Here is a 21,178-nt window from a genome sequence, read left to right as displayed (position 1 = left end):
CATTGGAATCTCAGTGAATACTTGCTTCACAGACATAAGGAATATATAGACATAAAGCTTGAAATATGTACTTTTAAATTAACTGTGTGCACTTGAAAACTACGTTTTTTTGGTTTTGTAATCTGTATGAAATGAACGCGAGGTACAGTCTGTTCTGTCAAACGCACATCATATGACAGCAAGTACTCAAACGCCCACAAACTAGTAAACAAAAAGTCGCTGTCATCTCTGGAGACTTATCATCAACTCCAAGTTCATCAGCGCGATCTGACAAAGCATTATCCAGAGGATGATGATGTGTAACACTGCCGTTATTGAGGTTGATGTTGTGATCTTGTTTTGTTCGAGTGTGCATGCACATTATTGGGCACCATGAAAAAATGCTAATTTTGTTTGATTTAAACATTTAGAATTGAAACTAATGAGACTGTTGTTGTTTAACTTTATTGGTGATTACAAATATGTAATGTAATCGTAAGCTTGGCAAACAGTTTTGAAGAAATTGATGTTTCCCTATTCAAACAGAATGTGCGAGCATACTGCCAGAGAAGCATATCAAAAATGGCCAGACGTACCATTATTATACAGGAAAACTTTGTCATGAGTGTTTCTGCATATTATTTTTAACAGCTACTTACAGATGAAAATTGAATAGGTTATGAATGTGAAGAGTGGTATAAACATTCAGTTTAGGGTGAATGTAAAGAAAATTTAAATAAATTTGGACACTGGCATTCAAATGTTTGGGGTTAGTATGTTTTTTTAAGAGTTTCTTGATTAATACAGTGTTAAAAAGAATGATATTTAATGAAAGACAAATCTTTTGTAACATAATTTTCTTTCATGTTGATTAATTGAATGTGTCTTTGCTGAAAAAATTGATTAATTTCTTACTTTTCTAAAAACAAAACTGACCCAGAAATTTAAAAAATTAGTGTAGGTTTATGCATTAATAAAAGCAAACATAACAATAATATATTTACATTCCATGTATTGTAAGAGATACAAATTATATTTCAAAAACCTAAGAAATGCAAATGCTTAAATTATGAATAATCTCCTTATAAATCAACACAACATCCAAACAAAACAAAACCTACAATTTTCTTTAAGCCTCTGATAGCACAATACTTTCTGGTGCATTTCTAAGAAATGGATCTGATTTATAATATGGCTTGAAGGGAAGATATGGTCTTCGTAAAAAACTACTACACTACACAGAGATCAAAACATATTCCAAGCCGTTTGAACTGGACTTCATCCAAACTCCCTCTTTCACACATAAGGAATCAAGCTTAGCTGGCCTGTCCATAATAACACCATATCCATAAACCATATTCACACATTCCCCTGCCGATTTATGCACAGATTCCTTCAGAATCCTATAAAACCATCTGCGCAGTGTTTTAAACGCTTTGTGTCTCCTAGGAGGGAAAGCACTACATCCCGATCAACACGGCCCTCTTGACCAAAGCAGACCCCTCAAACCAGAGTCCCACAGAGGAGACCTCCACACGACCAGTCTCTCTCAGAGACTCTGGGACGGCTTGGTAAGATAGCTTCGTCTGTTTAACATTTATATTGTCTCAATGCCCTCTATTTGTTTTTCAGTTGTTAAAAATCAGTTGACACGATCATTATTCATTCAAGCCTTTTTAAAAGTTTGTTTTTGGTAGATAAAGTTCTACCATCTATTTTCTTTTCCATACATTTTCCTGCTCCAATCAAACACACAAAATGCTTCATCTCAGTGTCCTTCGGTTGAATGCTTCAAAACAAGGCAAAAAGTGAAGGAAAGCACTAATTGGGTTCTTGATAAGAAACGGCTCTCGTAGCATTAAGGGCCCCTCAAGGAATTTCCTCTTTTACCACAAATGTGGTTCCAGGATTTATGCTTACTTAAGATAATATTTATCCAACTCTGTGTGTTTATATTCTTCAAATATGTTTGTTGGGAATATTATTGAAATGTTGCAATTCCTGTTTTCCCTAAAGCTGAATTAAAGAAATATCCTGTGGTGTAAAATTAAATTAAAAATAATTTTATTCAACATAGTATCAAACTTCTACTTTCCAACTATGATAGCAAATCTAGTTTCATGTGGTTTTTTGGGATCTGCCAGAGATGATGTCATGAGAAACTTTCCACACTGTTCTGATCTGGAGTATTTGATGCTTTCAGGAACATCAAGATCCGCCCAGAGAGTGTGAAGACCTTCGATGAAGTAATCCTGGAGAACGGAACCAACAAGATCCACGAGGTGAAGAGCTTGTTTTTCTCCCTCACAAAGGCTGTTAACACTTGTACATTTTTTTAAATTCTGGGTAACAGAGACTTTTGAAAACAAAGGTGTGGCTGCACATTCTCTCAAGACCTGAATGGGTATTGTGGGGTCCTTGCGTTTCCTTCCCCAGTCATATGACCATTATGCAGAGTTTTATTTATATTTTTTGTGAGTGTGCCTAAAGTCACTTAATTATAGGCATATCATGATTAATAAATTACCGTTTAATTGTGGTTATTTATCTAAACTTCAAAAACCAGTAATTGGTGCTGAGGTGAATACCTAATGTAGGTTTTTGATAGCAGATCTTCCTAATATGTTTTTGTCTGTGTTGTGCGTTTTTAACGTTATGTGTTTAAGACCAGTTTGTTGTGATTTGTTATCAGGATGCAATAAATTAATTTAATATTTAAAAGTGCAAAGTGCCAACTTACAGCAAGTCATTTGGTGAGTCAATTAATCTCAGCATAATGTGTAACATTTTTCACATTTTCACATAGTTAACATCATGTTTGCATATTACAAAATATATGCCATACATGTAAATATATTCAACATATATTTCAAAGTATTGCAAAACTGTCAGTTTACATATTCGTTTTCATGCACATCTGTCATATTTGACCATATATTAGATTCTGTTTGGGCCCCAAAACTGACAGTTGTATGTGCACCAAATCAGATCCCATAATCACAGTTATTTCTTTGACAATCGTCAGCCAATTTTCTTAATCGCTACTGTTGCTATAAACAGTTCACAAAACAGTTTTTATTAGAAATATTTAGTTTGTAACATATAACCATTATATTAAAAGTGTATATTCAATTTTCTTCTATAATTACATAGTTATTTATCATAAATATATACGTTAGATATCGCATAAGGTTCCTTAACATGCGTCAATACCGTCGTCACATTTGTACAGTGCTCTCAGGACAAAAGTCATTCAACCACATTTAGTCAAGACTAAAGCCAATGTGAAGATGCTGGACTTTTGCGCTGTGTAAGGGTGTAGTAACAAGCAAACAAAGAAAACGAAGCATAAAGGCAGAACATTTAGGGAAGATTTCGTTTTTGTATGTTACGAACTTTTCAAACTTTATTTTGCTTACTGCACTGACCATAAGACAAAATAGCACCAACTTGCTCTAAATACTAGGCTTACGCTAGTTTTATGCCAGAAACTTGTATTATTATTGTCTAAGTTCACAAACATTAGTTTAATGGTTTAATTAAATAGCTTTAATATTTTGAAGTAACTTATAAAAGTGCCTGATAACAAAACAGTGCCTGCGGCTCCATGTGCATACTCCACCCTAAATTATTGAATATTAAAAATGTTGTATACCATTTAGATCAGAAAGGTGAATATCTACATTGTGATGCAGGGATATTGATAGTTCAAATAATGGAGATTCATTCACAAATAAATCGCCTCCTCCGCTAGAATTAGAAGTGAAAGCAGGAGAGGGCGTGTGTTTTAGGGCATGGATTAGATCAAATTTAACAAGGAGGGAGGATAATACATTCCCGTGCACACAAACACATGCTCTTTGTCTGAAATACCTGTTTGCTCACTTATTCATTGATTTGGAAAAATGAATAAAAAAGCATGTTTGCTGTATAGTCCAATCATATATATAGTTATATATGTCTCTATATACAGTATCTATAACTCCAAATTTATTCATTAAGTGATCTTTGATTGTTGACAGGGTGGGCAGTCAGACAGTGGGATAGGACTATCTTCAGATGACCTGAAGACACTGAAGCGGCTGGAGTCCCTGGCCCGACCCCGGAGTTTCATGTCCCGAGCGTAAGTACAGTACATTCATTTCCGTTTCATTCATTAGGCCTTCTCCTGGTCCATGTCTAGGACTACAGGAATGGGAAGGGTTGCCGGCATATGCCCTGGAGACCCTCCCACCGGGCTGGAATGTGGATGACACAATTGTCATACAGTTTCTCCCCCACATCTCCACACGACTCCAGTCACTGCGCCTTTCTTTGAGAGACGTGCCTGCGTGAGAGTCTTTGAGACAATGGCACAGTGGAGAGATACTGCCTAAGGTGACAATCTCAACAGCCAGACTACAAAAGCTGGGCTGGGCGTGTGACTTGTTAAAGCTGGCTGTAAGGTCTGGTGACTAGCATCTTTGTTTGTAACGCTTGAACTGTAATGGCCTCTGACTCCATCTCTGAATAAGCAAGGCTATAGATATGGCATATGGCCATCTTGTACAATAAGTGATTTGAATTGGGGCCAACGCTTTATAATATGGGTGCCAATATGTATTATGCTACTAATATGTATTTAATAGTTCTGGAAGTTGAAACACATGATGTAGAGTTGATGATGTCAAACCTGTCACTGTAATGACGGTATTTACTAATGGACTAATAGTCATGTGGTTCAACAATTATATAAAAAATTATGATTATAACAAGTTATAATGTTAACATAATGATATCTTTAGCTAATTGTTCATTAAAACTGACAAATAGGAAGTTGAAATGGCTTTAAACTAACTTTGATTTGTACTTTGATAAAACTAGATGTTAATGGAGAATTAATCCATGGTGACATTTTAATTGCATAGCTTTAATAGCATCCGTTGACTTAAAATGAGCTGCATTAGAAATGTATAGTCGTGAATCTGTACGTGCTACCAGATTAGGCCTGAACATATTTGAAAGAATGTTTAAGGGCCTACTCACACTATGCCATCCGTACCGTGCCCAGGCCCGTTTCCCGGATCGTTTGAGAAGTGTGAGTGCGCTGAATTGCGCTCAAGCACGGTTCACTTGGCCGGCCCTGGCCCGGTTGGAAGAGGTGTGCCTGAGCGCGGTACACTTGGGCTCTGGCGCGGTACGCTTGTGTGTGAGCGCAAAACGCGCCAAAGCCCGAAACCGAAAGCGAGACGTGACTTTTAAGGGACTGTTTGATATGGATTTATTAATCATTCTTACTGTTCAGTGAACGCAAACTGCCGTAGTTTATTAAAGACGCAAACTCCTCACAGCACGCCAGCTGCGCGCTTCAGCAGACCTCCTCATTCCTGCAGCACGAGAGCTTAATGATTGTTTATGAGCGCCAAAAGTGGCGGATCTGTTCGGCGAAATATCTGACTGCGTGTCCCCGCATCCCTAAGGACTGTTTGGCGAAATATTTGACGGCATATCAAACGACTGAAACGATATAACTAGAGAAATCTCCACTGTGCTACTGAGTGAGAGCGTATGGCAAGCCGTTTTAGCATTTAAACCTTGTTCTGACTATCCATAAATATATTTAGAGATATCTCTAATTATATTTTGACTAGTCATACTTATAATTCGACTAGTCAGAATGACAATTAGAGATACCTGCAATTACAATTGTACTAGTGCGAAATCAGATATTATGACTATATTATACGTCTATATTATGACTAGTCATATTCCTCCATTGAAAAAATATTTGCAGATATCTCTAACTGAGTTTAGACTTGTCAAAAATCCAATTCAAGATATCTACAACTGTTATTCGACTATTAGTAAATTAATTAGAGATCTTCAAATATATTTGTAAATATCTCTAAATATGATGAATTAAAGACATCTCCAAATGTATTATGACTAGTAAAAACTCAGAGATATCTCTAATTACAATTGTGACTAGTCAAAACTCATTTAGAGATATCTGCAAATATTTTTTCAATGGAAGTCAATGGAGGAATATGACTAGTCATAATATATTTGCAGATATCTCCAATCTGATTTCGTACTAGTACAATTGCAATTGTAGATATCTCTAATTGTTATTCTGACTAGTCGAATTATAATTATGACTAGTCAAAATATAATTAGAGATATCTCTAAATATATTTATGGAGTCAGAACAAAGATTTAAATGCTAAAAAGGCTTGCCATAGAGGGCACTTCTGAACAGCGCAGCAGCGATGACGTAAGCGTGCCGAGGCCCGATATGGTGTGAGCGCGGGCCGTCGGGGGAGACGGGAGGGGGGACAAGCGTGCTTTGGCCCGGTTCGAGGCAACTGTACCTAGTGTGAGTACGGCCTAAGAATGACCGAAATTATTTAGGTTGTACTTAATAAGAAAATGGAAAATGTAGCAAATGTTTTTGAATCGGAAAGACTGGAGTTGTATTTTCTTGTAAAAAGTCTACCAATAACCTGTTTTTTTTTTTTTTTTACAGATCTGAAAAATATTTTGTTCACTTTATTATAACGTACAATTCTTCTTTTAACAAATCATTAATTAAGACTTTTACTTCAAGTACTACTATTTATCTGCTTAATAATAGTTTGTAATATTGTAGTTAGGTTTAGGCATTGGCCTGGTAGGACACTACGCACTCCTACTTCAAAGTTGCGGTCGGTCTGAAAACTGCTCCAATTGGTCCACCATTTTTTTTTGTTAAATTGAAAAAAAAGGACTGGGTATGTTTATATCACCCCAATATGACAGTCTATACACTATATCTACACATATGTCTGTCCAAACAGCTTGAAAAGTAGATTTTTCACCATAGGTGCCCTTTAAGCCAGTAGTTAATGGTGTGAATTGGTACTAAAAGTGTTACCAATTAATATTTTTAAGATGAACAGAATGCAAGCTTTGAATAAAACCTAAATCTATTTAATGATGACTAATTTAGCCTTTGTGTACTGTTCAAATTGACTACTTTTTTGTTAGGTCCAAGATGAAAGCATCCACTAAATTAAACTGCTGCTAAAATGCACCAGGTTAATATTTTATTATTTATCTATATTTTTTTCAACTTCAGTCCTAATCAAAACTACTAAATTGCTTAGAAAATGACAGGATGTTAATTCTTTAATTGCCAAATTCATAAACGATGTCACTGATTTGGTGAAAAAAACACACTTTTAACTCACTTGTCGCTTTGCTGCTTTAAGTCGCTTATTGTGTAAATGAGGCTTTAGGGAGAAAAATTAAAAATCTATCAAAAATAATGCATCAAAGGCAATGTTGTTTCACATGTCCAAGACTTTGTTGACTAGATTATTTGAAACCTCCTATCAATTACTTTTTATCTTGAAAATGTCTTTTTTTTTCACCAAATCAGTGAAATCATTTCTGAAATTGGCAATTAAAGAGTTAAATCCTGTAATTGTCTTAGCAATTTAGTAGTTTTGATCAGGACAGAGGTTGGTTAACAGATCTTTGTCAATATAAGCTTTGTCACCAAATATTTTTCTGCTAGCTGAAACACAGAAAAAGTTATGGCACAATTAAGACTCAAAATCACCCCAGAGTGGATGAAAACATTCCTAACAGTTAAGAAAACAAGATGGCATAAAAAGATAACTATTTTAAAACTTGGTCAGTTCATGCCTGAAACATGATAATACTTTATTAACCACACACTAACGTGTGTTCTGAGACAGCAGTACTTGTTCATAAAACTGCCTCAGGACAAATGGTGCTGAAAGCTAAAGTGAAGGTGGCCTTTTAAGTTATTAACGGCAGGCCACTGGGCTGAATTAGCCTTGGTTTTTTTAAACCATTGGAGTTCTGAGACACAGTTTATGGTCTTCCAGCGAAGCAGACGCCAGGGTTAATCTACAAAGGTTATCCACTAAATTGCATTCAAGGCCTTGACTATACGGCATCCTAATATTTGAGGGCAACAGATTTTACCACCAACTGCAGCTAGACAAACAGTGATAATCTCTTGCTGATTTGAGGTTTATGACTCAGACCTGGAGGGGTTAAAGTGACTAATAATCAGTTGTGCTGTTTCGAAGAAGCGAGAGCTTTGTAACATGTTTTAATAAGACGCCGCACCCCCATTCACACCAATTTTAAATTCCTCTACTAAATAATCACAGCAGCAGGGAAGATTACATAGCTTGGCTGTCTCTTTCTATGATTGATGAGCCGAGTTGATCTGCAAATGAACATAATCAGCAGGTTTTTATTAAATCACTCAGTCTTGCCTCTGTCAACACTCCCCCATCGTTCCATGTCCAGCGCCCTTCTCATCTCAGTGCGATATGATAAAAAGCTGGGCACAGCCTGCAACCAGCTGGCAAAGCCCTGCACCGGTTGCCATGGTCACAGGCATGAGAAAAAAGAGCCACTCGGAGCATGCAGAGAATGATGTATATATGGTAAAGAGACGGCCCCTGCCAAAGACCCACTCAATCACTGTCACCTTTGACCTTCCCCAGCTTTACTGCCATGTCCAAGAGTCTCCTGCACACTGGGCCTCTGGATTCCACCTGGAACTCCCACATTTACTATGCACATATGTGGAGTGCTTGGCACTGACAGCTCTCATCACACTGTGTACAAACCACAGTACATGCCAATCTGTTCTGTAAAGATATTTACTGCAAATTATCGGCCCTTGAGCTCCTGTAGATTAATAGCAATTCAGAAGTAATGACTTCCTCCAGGGTGTCTGACCCGATGACCCTAATTGAAGAGTCACTGAAACCCCTAGCAACAAACAGAGCAAAGTTTCCATACATGGTACAAATGAAATAATGCTTCATCACACCTGATATAACCTGGGATCAAGAACTCAGGGTTATTACACACCAGCCTGATTTTACCAAGTAGGATCTGTTCCTGGCTGATTGGAATGTTGTTCCAGGATCAACCATCAGAATTAAGGCACATGTTTACCATTTATGTTAAGTTTAAGCTTCTACATGTTTGTTGTCCAACTATTATTCATCTCTGATTTTGGAAATAATGTATTGGGTTTAGGGGTAGGCAATAGGTATGGATTACATTTTCGAACAAAAATGATGTTCCAGGATCAACATAGGTGTTAATCCAGGATCGCATCGTACTTGCCAAAATCATGAAGTGTGTTATTTTATGTCACATTTTTCATTCAACAATTAATCCTGGGTTTTCATATCCTGAGGTTTTAAACTTTGCAATCCTAAAACCCAGAATAACATTCTTATTCGCAAACACTCAAAAAAAAGAAAGACTTTTGCTGCTTGTTTAAACTACTTATTTAAAACGAGTTGAAACAACACAATTCTTAACCTTTGTTTTTTTTGGGATGTTCAACCCACTTAAATTTGTAAAAATTAGAAAGTTAATTTCATTGATTTGTGTTGGGACAACATAAAGAAATTGTGTGGAATCCAGCATTTTTATTGTATTTTGCAGTGGTAGTTTCACTGATTTCAGACTTTATGTGACCTATTTAGATAAACACTCTATATTTGCTCATCCTCATTTTATATATATATATATATATATATATATATATATATATATATATATATATATATATATATATATATATATTGACAATTGTATACTATGAAACTTATTAACTTTAAATTAACTTTAAAGATAATGTTAGCTAATTTCAACTATTAAGATGCGAATAAAAAGGCATCATCTTCATTTCGTATGTTTTCAAGCACAATTTGACATGTTTCCAATTGAAGTTGTATTATACACCCATTTGTGCTTCCATAAATGTCCAAAGCATATGAATATGTGGCATGTGATTGGCGGTCGGTTGCTAAGCATCATGCTATGACAATCTAACAGCACATTGTTGAAGCTTTTACAAGTGTGGCACCACAATAGGACTTTTCACACTGTGTTTAACCCCAAATTATCATTGATACAAACAATACTTTTAACTTCAGGTAAAAATGTAGTTCAAAGTTGAGCGATGGATTTAGCACTGTTTCTTACTGGAGTTCCTGAAACATTGCTCTGAAGCAGGACTAGCTATGTTTTTGCAGGGTTAATCTAAGGAGACCTTATATTGTTACCTTTTTGTCAGTTCAGAAAAAGTAGCTGGTGTGATCTGCAGAATATGATACAAGGATATGCAATGATAGAATCTTGTGAGCAGGTTGAATTCTCCATTCCTCCAATTAATGACTGCAAATATATGAAAATATTATATATATATATATATATATATATATATATATATATATATATATATATATGGGTTGAAAATTTGTGTCAAATGTTGAATACCCAAGAAACTTGTAGCCTTATAGTAGGAAAGAAAATACTATGGAAGTCAACGGGTCAACAATCAACATTTGAAATGTCTTCTTTCATGGTGAACAGAAAATAAAAACAACTCAAACTGATTTAGGACAACCTCAACTGCCCAATGGGTGAAAACATTCCAATACCTGGTGTTAAAGTGAGGCTTTGTATGATGATAGCCTGAGTTAAAGGGTTAGTTCACCCCCAAAAGTAACTTTTGTTATTAATTACTTATAATACCCTTATGCTGTTCCAAACCCATAATACCTTTGTTTGACTTAGGAACACAAGTTAAGATGGTAGTTAGATATAATCTAGATTGCAACGGTCCCGACTCGTTAAAAGTCCAGAAAAAATCCTGGTAGCTGACCATATGCCTTCAGTGGTTTAATCAAAATGTTATCAAGCCATGAGAATACTTTTGTGTGCTCAAAAATAACAACTTTATGAAGGCATATGGTCTGTTTTGAGGATGTTTTAAATATTTGTCATTGACACTGTCTATGGAGTATGAGGGAGCTCTCAGATTTCATCTAAAATATCTTAATTTGGGTTATCTTGTCTCTGGTTTGGAAGGACACAGGGGCGAGTAATTAATAATTAGGTGAACTACCTCTCTAAGTGCATTGTAAAAATACCTGAAATCAATAGTGAATACTCATATCAAATAAAATGCATCCAAAAACCTGTTTTCTTCTCCCTCAGGATGAAGAGGAAAAGTAAGGAGTCAGTTCTGCTGGAGGGCGAAATGGACAAATACCCACCGCTTGTTCCCTCACTGAGTCTGGAGGACTCGTCCCTTGACTCTGAGATGGAGTGTCACAGTCCTCCTCCAGACTATAACTATGTGGTCCGTTACTCCACACCACCCGTCTGACATGCTCTGCGCTGGAAAAGCCGCCAGAAGTCTGATCGGTCCATTCTGTCTCATTCTGTCTCTGTCTCTACTTTTATTTTTCCCACACATGGTCATTCAGAGATTCACATTTCCTGTACACTTCTGTCAAGTTAGTGAAGGAATACAGTCGGCTGCCACTCATATCTGTGGTAGTGTAAGATTCAAATGGACCAGCTCAGGTATTTCTGCTGTCTACTGTGAACACAACAGGCACATTTTATTACACTAACAGCACTGTTTCCCCATTGAAAATGCATTCTTCAGTCAGAATGGTGGCTAATTATGAAATCATTAGTTCGGTGGTTAGAGCGAGAGGACAAAGCAATCCTTATTTTATTTCTAGATAAATATTTTATTGAAATGAAACTGGAATTTTGGTTATGTGATATTTTATTTTGCTAAACGTATTCTTTCAGAGCTCGCTAAAGCTTCTTCTTTGAAAGGGAAAAACTATTTTTCTTTAGAACAGATTTCACTCAAACTTTCAGACAAGCTGTCAAACAAAGACCACAGATCATGAATAATTTAACATGCGGTCAGAAGCTCCTTCCCAGATCTCCATCACGGCACATTGATCATCAGCATACTTATGATGCACATTGTGTTTCCAGGTTCAGTCGCACCAGTCTGAGGGCTGATTTCCTGAGTCTTACTCGGTAAAGCTAAAATGAATCACTTCTGTTCCCGCTTGTGCTATTTTTATCTGGTAAACATCTTATAATATGGTTAATTTAGTTAAAATTCAGTTTAAGATCTTCAACTTGCTTATGGATGCCACAACATTCAGTCCATCACTGTGAAAGTAAATTACTCATGCCAATTTCATAGGAAACATTCAGTTAATTATTGATCAAATGTGGATGATATAAAGGCCTTGCTCTGTTCAATACACAACAGTTACACTGCATCGTGTACTTTCCATATTTATTTCGTTTACACTACTGTATACATAACAGCACGTAATATGTTGTGCAGCTATTAACCAGAGGAGCGTATCCTGTTACTGATTCAGTAGTCGTTTGTGCTAAAATGCTACTAAAGCTTGCAGGGCAGGCTATGATATTGTCAACAGGCTGGTCACTATATTAATGGTCATGAAAATGATATGCACACATGATGTAGGTGCTATCAGTATTAACTCCTTAACATCTGTATGTACGTAAGGGAAAGGTTGGGAGATTATCGTATTGGTTAAGCCAGATTATATTGACTGTGTAAAGGGCCCTTTGCTAACCGTTATCGTGTTTAAATCCCAGTATTACATTCATAGCTGATGATGTCTTCCAAATAATGAAATGTGTATATACTGCCAAATGATGCTTTTCATAATGTTGTTATTTTGACTGATATTTGTGAAGCAAAATTGTATGCACTGATATTTTCTACACGTATGTATTTTTTGTATTATAACTGTATTTTAATATTAACCAAGCATAAATAAAGATCTATATATTTATATTTAGCACCTTTTCAGCGTCATGATTGCTTTTGTACTTGGACTTGCCTTTTGCAAAGACATTTTAAAAACTTGTAACTTCCTTCCCTGTGCTGTACACTACCTGACAAAAGTCATGTTGCCTATCCAAGTTTTAGGAATAACAAATAATAACTTGACTTCTAGTTGATCATTTAGTATCAGAAGTGGCTTATATGAAAGGCAAAGGCCTTTAGATTACGCTTATTTTACCATAATAAAATATGATCATGCCTTGATTTTTAATATTCTATTCGGATAGTAAGGTCTGACTTCTGGAATGGCAAAGAAAGCCTTCTTGCCTCCTCCATCTTTCCCCAGATATGCTCAATAATTTTCTTGTCTGGTGACTGGGCTGGCCAATCCTGAAGCACCTTGATCTTCTTTGCTTTCAGGAACTTTGATGTGGAGGCTGAAGTATGAGAAGGAGCGCTATCTTGCTGAAGAATTTTCCCTCTCCTGTGGTTTGTAATGTAATGGGCAGCACATATATCTTGATACCTCAGGTTGTTGATGTTGTCATCCACTCTGCAGATCTCTTGCACACTCTCATATAGAATGTAACCCCAAACCATGATTTTTCCTTCACCAAAGTTGACTGATTATTGTGAGAATCTCGAGTCCATGTGGGTTGCAGTAGGTCTTCTGCAGTATTTGTGATGATTGGGATGAAGTTCAGCAGATGATTCATCAGAAAAATCTACCTTCTGCCACTTCTCCAAGATATCAACGGCAAGACTTTTGTCAGGTAGTGTAGTTTTATTAAAACTATTCCCATTAGGTGACATAATACACAATTAATGTGTAATTAATTATAATAAGGTAAAATTGCTAAAAAGTATCTTGGTGAAATGGTTCATTAGCTAAATAATATTATAATAATTATTTTAACATGTTTTTGCATCGACCAAAAAATACCTGAGAAAGCTTTTCATCAGTAATCAAGATATGTCATTCCTCAAAACATTTCTGTCTCCATTTTATTCAGAAACAGACATGTAGCATGTTCCAGTCTGAAGGGCTTGACTTTATGCCCTAATCACTTTAAATGGTTTACCCACCAGAGAGACCACATTAAAGGGATTAGGGTATAGACATGAGCCATGCACACCAAACAACTTCCCTGTGTAAAGGATCATGAGGGCCCTAAGTGTCCATGATCAATTGCCGAAGGGCCCTTCATTGGCTAGTTTTGAGCACTTCGGTTTGGAACGCACTTCAATTTGGCGGCCACAAGTATTTTCATGCCAAAGTTCTAATCAGAGGGCAATATATCTCATTTGAAACATACTTATAGATGGCTTTTTTCAACTCACTCACTCAGTCTCACTTGTGAATTTTATATTAGATGGAGCCCGCAGTGTTGAGTTCGAATGACAAATGAGAATTTCCTGCTCCATAATGATGCTTACTATGTCATTATATTATATGTGTACTATTCATTCATTTTCCTTAGTCGAGTGCTTTGAATTTCGTTGCACTACATAGTTTGTCCACTAGGTGTCAACAATGAAAATAAATCATTGAAGAATTGTTGTCATAACAGAATCAGGAGAAGAATAACAACAAAATACCTAAACTGGGTAAAGTCTAGAAGGAGAAGAGCTGCAGATACTTGGCCATGCACACATCAGCATCATTTTAACACTACAATCAATAATTGCTATTTTTTACATTACTGTGAGGGGTAGGTATAAAATTAACTTAATCTCATTATGAATATACTCAAATGTTAGCAACATCATTGCATCTACTACTGAATACTGAATTGTTCTGCCTATTTATGCTGTGTAAATCATGGAAAAACAAATAAACTGCTTAATCAAATAGAAAAGGACTTTATTAGAATCACTTGAATTTAATAGGCTTATTTAGTTTGCTTTATTTGTTATAACTTTTGGTAGTCTTAGGACTCTAAATTGTACTCTAAATACAAATTCTAAATCACTTTTTGTTTATTCCCAGTCCGACTGATTAATGTCAGACAAAAACATAATAACAATTGATCATTTTCAGCAGCAGTAATCAACAAAATATGCAGGTTTCATTTTGGTCCAGTGGAATTGTTTACATTTTGCTTGGCCAACAGATAATGCGTCTAGAAAAAGCTCTGTGTACACCACAGTGAATAACAGTTTGTATCAGCAGAATAAAATATAGAAGCAACTCTAGATTAAACAAGTACAATTAATTATTGCATTTTTGCAGGAAAAGCACAGACACAGGAAAAGGCTGAATATTTCTAGAGCCCCTATGCTAAGTGCCTGTGTTCACATATGTTATCAAATTGAAAGCACTTCTAAAAGCTTGTCATTTTAAGGCAACCATGTAACTTTTTTAGTCTTTTGTAACAACAAACATATAACAATAATTACATTGTGTCAATTACTTTAAGCAATCAGAGGGATTAAGTCAACCATGAATGTAATTTCGATCAATAGTTTAACTTTAAGGGCATCACGGTGGTGCAGTGGGTAGCACAATCGCCTCACAGCAAGAAGGTCACTGGTTCGAGCCCCGGCAGGGTCAATTGGCATTTCTGTGTGGAGTTTGCATGTTCTCCCCATGATCGTGTGGGTTTCCTCCAGGTGCTTCAGTTTCCCTCACAGTCCAAAGACATGCTGTAGACATTGAATAAGCTTTGCCATAGCATACTGTATGTGTGTGATTGCAAGAGTGTATGGGTGTTTCCCAGTGTTGGGCTGCAGCAGGAAGGGTATCCGCTGCTTAAAAGATGTGCTGGATAAGTTGGCTGTTCAATCTTTATTTTGCTAGCTCACATTGCTATTCTTTAGGTGAATAATTAATCTGTGCAATTTAATCCAAAAAACCCTGAAAATGTGGTTGTATTGGTAATCTTCAATGAATCTTCAATTCGGTCCGCTGTAAGGTCCACTCGGTTGGCCCAATGAAGGTGTCCACTGGTGGATGAAGGTTCACTGCGTGTTCGGCCTTTCCAGTGCACAATGTTGTTTCAGTTAACTTTAACTCAAATCTGACTCCAATTTAATATGGGGTTTAAAATAATAGTATATTTATCTTCCATTTTATCTAACTCCAATTATAAAATGTTAAGAAGATTATATCAATATATAATTTGGATAAATGTTTGAACCTTTTGTCTTCACTTGTAACTATTACGTTTGTTCATTTGGATGCTCATGTCGCTCAGAAGAATCGCCGATGATGTCCCTCACGGTCGCACTCTCATCAGTCTTGATTATTAAACAGAGGTAAATGACTAATACTTTTAGATGGCTATGCCTATGCTTGCTCATTCTAAATTATTTTTGATTAGTTAAATTAGTAAATCTACCTAATCCCTTTGACACAAGATATGGGTTAGATACAACAAAATCACTTATTTTCCTGGCATAGTACTGTCTGGGTTGCAGCAGGAAGGGCATCAGCTGCGTAAAACATATGCCAGAGTAGTTGGCGGTTCATTCCACTGTGGCGACCCCTGATAAATCAGGAACTATTCATTAATTAATTCATTCACTCATTTATTTTCTTTTCAGCTTAGTCCCTTTATTAATCTGGGGTCGCCACAGCGGAATGAACCGCCAATTTATCTAGCACATGTTTTATGCAGCGGATACCCTTCCAACCGCAACCCATCTCTGGGAAAATTCGGAACTTAACAAAAGGAAAATTAAAGAATGAAATTTTTTTTTTTTAATATTTCACATTTGTAGTTTCATTGAACTCATGAATGAACTCATCTTAAGGCAACCCTTACAAATTAACCGTGTTTTTCCTAAAGTAGAATTCTAGTAACCATGTTTTTTAAGCCATTCACTTGCATTTGTATTTACAATTGTATTTACATTTGTATTTGTACTTGCAAGATTTACTACAAATACCATAGTAAAACAATGGTTGGTGTTGCAAAACTGTGGTTAATTTGAGGTTAACATACACTGTAAAAAAATGCTGGGTTCCACCATATCAATTTGTGTTGGGGGCAACATGATGGAATTAAGTTAATTCATTAGTTTTTACAAATTTAAGTGGATTGAACATAAAACTGTGGTTATACAAATGGACCAGTCAATGATGTACCAAATTAATTCCAGGTCTAATGGGCTAAGTCAATGTACCAAAACACTATGGTTAATTATCATGGGGGAACAGTAATTTGCTTTATTTAAACTAACAGTCTACAGTGTTGGCCTAACATTCTTGATGGAGATGGTTGTGCTATGTGTCATCTGTGCGCTCTTCCTCCTGTTCCTTGGCCACAGAGACAGATTTCCTGAACGGGGCGATGTGACGGCAGTCTGTCTGTCACCCGGACAATACCTCGCTGACCAAGAAGAGGAAGGGCTTCTCCATCATTCCCATCACTTCAGCCCAACAAACATTCAACTTCCTAAGAGCCAACACTGCCCTCACTCCAATGCTAAAGGTGACTGTTGCTGCTTATCACATTGCAAATAGAGTGTTTACAGCTCACTCGCTGGACTGATGGTGTTTTATTGGCTTGCTAATTAAAGTCGTGTTACATGTAAACTGATTTAGGAATAAGAGTTAGAAACAAACAAGGGAAGGATGTTTGGATGGTTAGGGGTCATCATATTCTGGCTGCAAGCACAAATGTGGCATTCACGCACACCTCTTATGTTTTTTCCACACTCAAAGGAAGTACACACAGTACACACTCTGCCGCTAAACAGACGTCTTAATTTCCTTTGTTGTAAATGATCACGATTATTACTGCGCAGTGGTTATGCATATTATAGCTCAATTTATTAACCATGACACAGTACTTAATAACCAGTTGCATTAAAGGGATAGTTCACCCAAGAATTAATACTCTGAATTTACTCATTCATTCCTTTTCCTTAACAATCCAATAGAATAATAGGTAGTGAAAAAGTTCACAGAGCAAGGGTGGAGGGGTTGATCACCAGAATGGGGAAGTCCCAGAGTAAAGTGAGAAAATATGATACACTGGTATTTATTTCTGTTCAATTGTCACTGTGTATGAAATGTGCTATATAAATAAACTTGCTTAGTCCCTTATTTATCAGGGTTTGCCACAACAGAATGAACCACCAACTATTCCGGCATATGTTTTTACACAGCAGATGCCCTTCCAGCTGCAATCCAGTACTGGGAGCTGAATACTTTGAAAATGAAATGTATTCTTTGCCCATTGGTTCTTAAGCTGTTTCATTTTCTTTCTTCTGTTGATTTCAAAGAAAAGGTATACTGAAGATTGAAGATCCATAGTGTTTTTGGTTCCTACTATTGGTGTCAATAGCTGCTTCTTCTCACAACATTCTTAAGAATAGCTTGTTTTGATCTTAACAGAAGAAAGAACTTCAAAGTGTAAGGAAATTATGAGGAAATGTTAATTTTGGAGTGAACTATCTCTTTCAGTAATATTTTGGTCATTTTACAGTATGTGTACTAACAGTGTAATTACGTTGGAAAGTACTTGGTAACGTGATGTAACTATGGTTAAGGTGTATGTTAAGGTTCGGGCATGGAGTCAGGGATCAATTATTACCTGGTAATAACTAGTTATTATATTATGTTTTTGCAATGACTATGATACTATGACTATGATAGGGCTAAAAATAGAGTGTTATAAATATTTCTATATATTTATTTAATCTAGTTATGGAATTGACTGTGACAAAATTAGTATGCAGTACATGTTATATGTATGTCATAAATACGGTGTTATGGAGACCTTTATATATATATATTTATTTAATCTTATTTTGGAATTATGTTCTTATTGTTTTCCTATTAACCCTTTAACGTGCACGACTTGAAAAAAAAAAAATTGGCCCACTTCTTGGATTGAATAATATACTGACACACATACACTCTGATAAATATTATGATAACCTATGATAATGATAACCTATGGATAAAAGGTCAACCAGGTAGTTACAATGCCTGTTAAAGGGTTGAGGGATAATATTTGCCCTCTGAAACTGATTTTCAGGGACATAAATAAATCATGCAACATGCCATATCACCCTGCAGCCCAAGACCACTCACTCACTGAAGCTATAGGGCTGAGCTTGGTCAGTACCTGGATGGGAGACTACATTGGGAAAAAGGTTGCTGTTGGAAGTGGTGTTAGTGAGGCCAGCAGAGGGCGCTCAACCTCTGTGTAAGTCCTAATGCTCCAGTAAAAGAGAACGGGACACTATACTGTCAGTGAGCGCCGTCTTTCGGATGAGACTTTAAACCGAGGTCCTGACTGTCTGTGGTCATTAAAAATCCCATAGCTTTTTTTTTTTAAAGTAGGGGTATAACCCACGGTGTCCTGGCCAATATTCCCTCCAGGGGCCCTTTCCCATCATGGCCTCCTAATCCTACCTATCTACCAAATTGGTTCTATTTCTGTCTCTCAAATCCCCTAATAGCTGCTGTGTGGCAGTGTGGTGTCCTGTGGCTGCCGTCGCATCATCCAAGTTGATGCTGCACACTGGTGCACTAGTGGGGGTGTGGAGAGACCTCCCTCATGATTGTGTAGCACTTTGAGTGTATGGCCATACATGACATATGCGCTATATAAATATACATTACATTACATACCCAGAAATTCATTCATTTTCCTTTGGCTTAGTGCCTTACTTATCAGGGTAGCCACAGTAGAATGAACCGTCAACTATATGGCATATGTTTTATGCAGCGGATGCTGTTCCATTCGCAACCCAGTACTGAGAAACATCCACATACTCTCTCGTTTACAAACACACTCATACATTTAGGCCAAATTTGTTTACACAATGTTTGTCTTTGGACTGTGAGGAAAACCAGAGCACCCGAAGAAAACCCATGTGAACACGGGTAGAACATGCAAACTCCACACAGAAACGCCAACTGACCCAGCAAGGACTCGAACCAGTGACCTTCTTGCTGTGCTAACCACATTTTTTGATGCTGTTGTAATACTTTTAATTCGGGAGGGATTCTTTTAATCAAAAGTGTCAGTTAAGACATAATAAATTATATAATGTAAGACAGTCTATAAACTATAAACGTATAATAGCTATGTATACAAAACCATTATCAATATCAATAAGAAATTGTCACAGAGCAGCAAATAAGTGTATTCGAATTTTTGAAAGATTGTGTGACATTGAAAAAGTTACTGCAGTAAACAAGCAACGGCAATTTTAAAATAAATAAAGGGGAAATTATGTATTTTACATTTGAACTATAAATTAAACAAAAGTAGCCAAACATTTATTAAATCTGAAAGTGTAATAAACTCAATGTCATAAACTGGTCCAGAATCATGAATTGTAGACATCCTATAACTTCATGTTCATAATGGAATCTGCTAAAATTAACACCTGAGAAAAACATCACGTGTGCGTCTAATTAAAGGCCATCGCTCTCCTGTTGTGCTCATTTTGTTTTTCTTGCTCAACAATGTGCAAATCCTTACATTGCCACTTCCAGAGTCCCCTCCCAAAGAAAACAGCCCCCCCGGTGGCAAGATGCTTCATTAATCACTAAAACAGAGGTGCTACACTACACTGGGACCTTTGGGAGTCTGCCAAAACTCATTCCTGCAATCAGTGACAAAACAGAATGCCTTGAAATCCTATCATACCCCATTCTCCTTCCTCCGTACAATTGCCATTAATGGAGCCGTCTTCCCCTCCGCCTCACTTCCCACGCTCGGCTCCATGGATAGACTGCAGGGAATGGTTGGATTGGGATAGGGAACCACATCCGTACCTCTCACCTACAGTGGAGACAATGAGCAGGACTTCATTCACCACAGATTATAGCTTTTGTCCACCTTTTCCCATAAAGGTAGCACCAAAAATACATTTAGCCCCAAAATATGGTAATAAACTCCCACGACGCCCAAGGGCAGGGTCAAAGAGTTCTGAGCAAATCACACAGAATGTTTGTCTTAAAAATAGTTGTCTTAAACTTTGGCCTTTAGATCAAAGTAAATTCTTTTTTCGTCCCCACAGGGATCCAGTGACTAAAAATGGACTATTTATAATCTGTCAAGTATTCTAAGATCGAAAACTATTCAGAAACATCTGATCTAAGGAACTTTGGATGCAAAAGTGCTTAAGTATTGAAGCAAATGTGGATACTGTACTATTTAATGGAACAAAAAACAACAACAAATATTTTCTTGGTTTTTGTTGTAAAGAAAAACAAGATTACTGGGATTACTGACAATGAGCTTGTAAATGATGAATGGTAATGAGAAACTGGTGTGAATGTTGGGAGAATTTGGAGAACCTTTCATTTGGTTTGAGTAAATCCACTGAAGTGATGAGGGTCTGTGGTTGTGTCTAGAAAAAAAAGAGAGAGAAAATGCTCCATTTGGACCAAACAAATAGGATCTCAACTATAAAACTCATGCATGCTGCTTTCATAGCCCTCCTATGCTGTCTTTTAAGATCTCATTCATTCATTTTCTTTTCAGCTTAGTTCCTTTTTTAATGGCTTGCCACAGCGGAATGAACCACCAACTTATCTATATGTTTTACGCAGCAGAT

The 21,178-nt window shown here is 36.7% G+C and overlaps 1 protein-coding gene across 3 annotated transcripts in view; it reads left to right on the top strand.

Moving 5' to 3' along the window:
• Window positions 1-12,662, top strand: part of kdrl (kinase insert domain receptor like) — a 63,038-nt gene extending 50,376 nt beyond the window's left edge. Inside the window, exons 27-30 of one of the 3 annotated variants that reach the window (XR_015506936.1) lie at window positions 1,429-1,550; window positions 2,183-2,261; window positions 4,002-4,994; window positions 6,351-9,248. Coding sequence is in view for 2 of the 3 variants with exons in the window: in XM_087280918.1 (XP_087137044.1) it covers window positions 1,429-1,550; window positions 2,183-2,261; window positions 4,002-4,102; window positions 11,008-11,179 (474 nt within the window). In the remaining variant the exon portion in view is untranslated. 3 annotated transcript variants of the gene reach the window in all.
• The last annotated feature ends 8,516 nt before the right edge of the window (window positions 12,663-21,178 follow it).

The sequence above is a fragment of the Danio rerio genome, chromosome 14, assembly GCF_052040795.2.
Source record: "Danio rerio strain M-AB ecotype USA chromosome 14, GRCz13ab, whole genome shotgun sequence".
Taxonomy (NCBI): Eukaryota; Metazoa; Chordata; class Actinopteri; order Cypriniformes; family Danionidae; genus Danio; species Danio rerio.
Note: the sequence above shows the minus strand (reverse complement) of the source record. Positions and strands in the feature narration are given on the sequence as shown.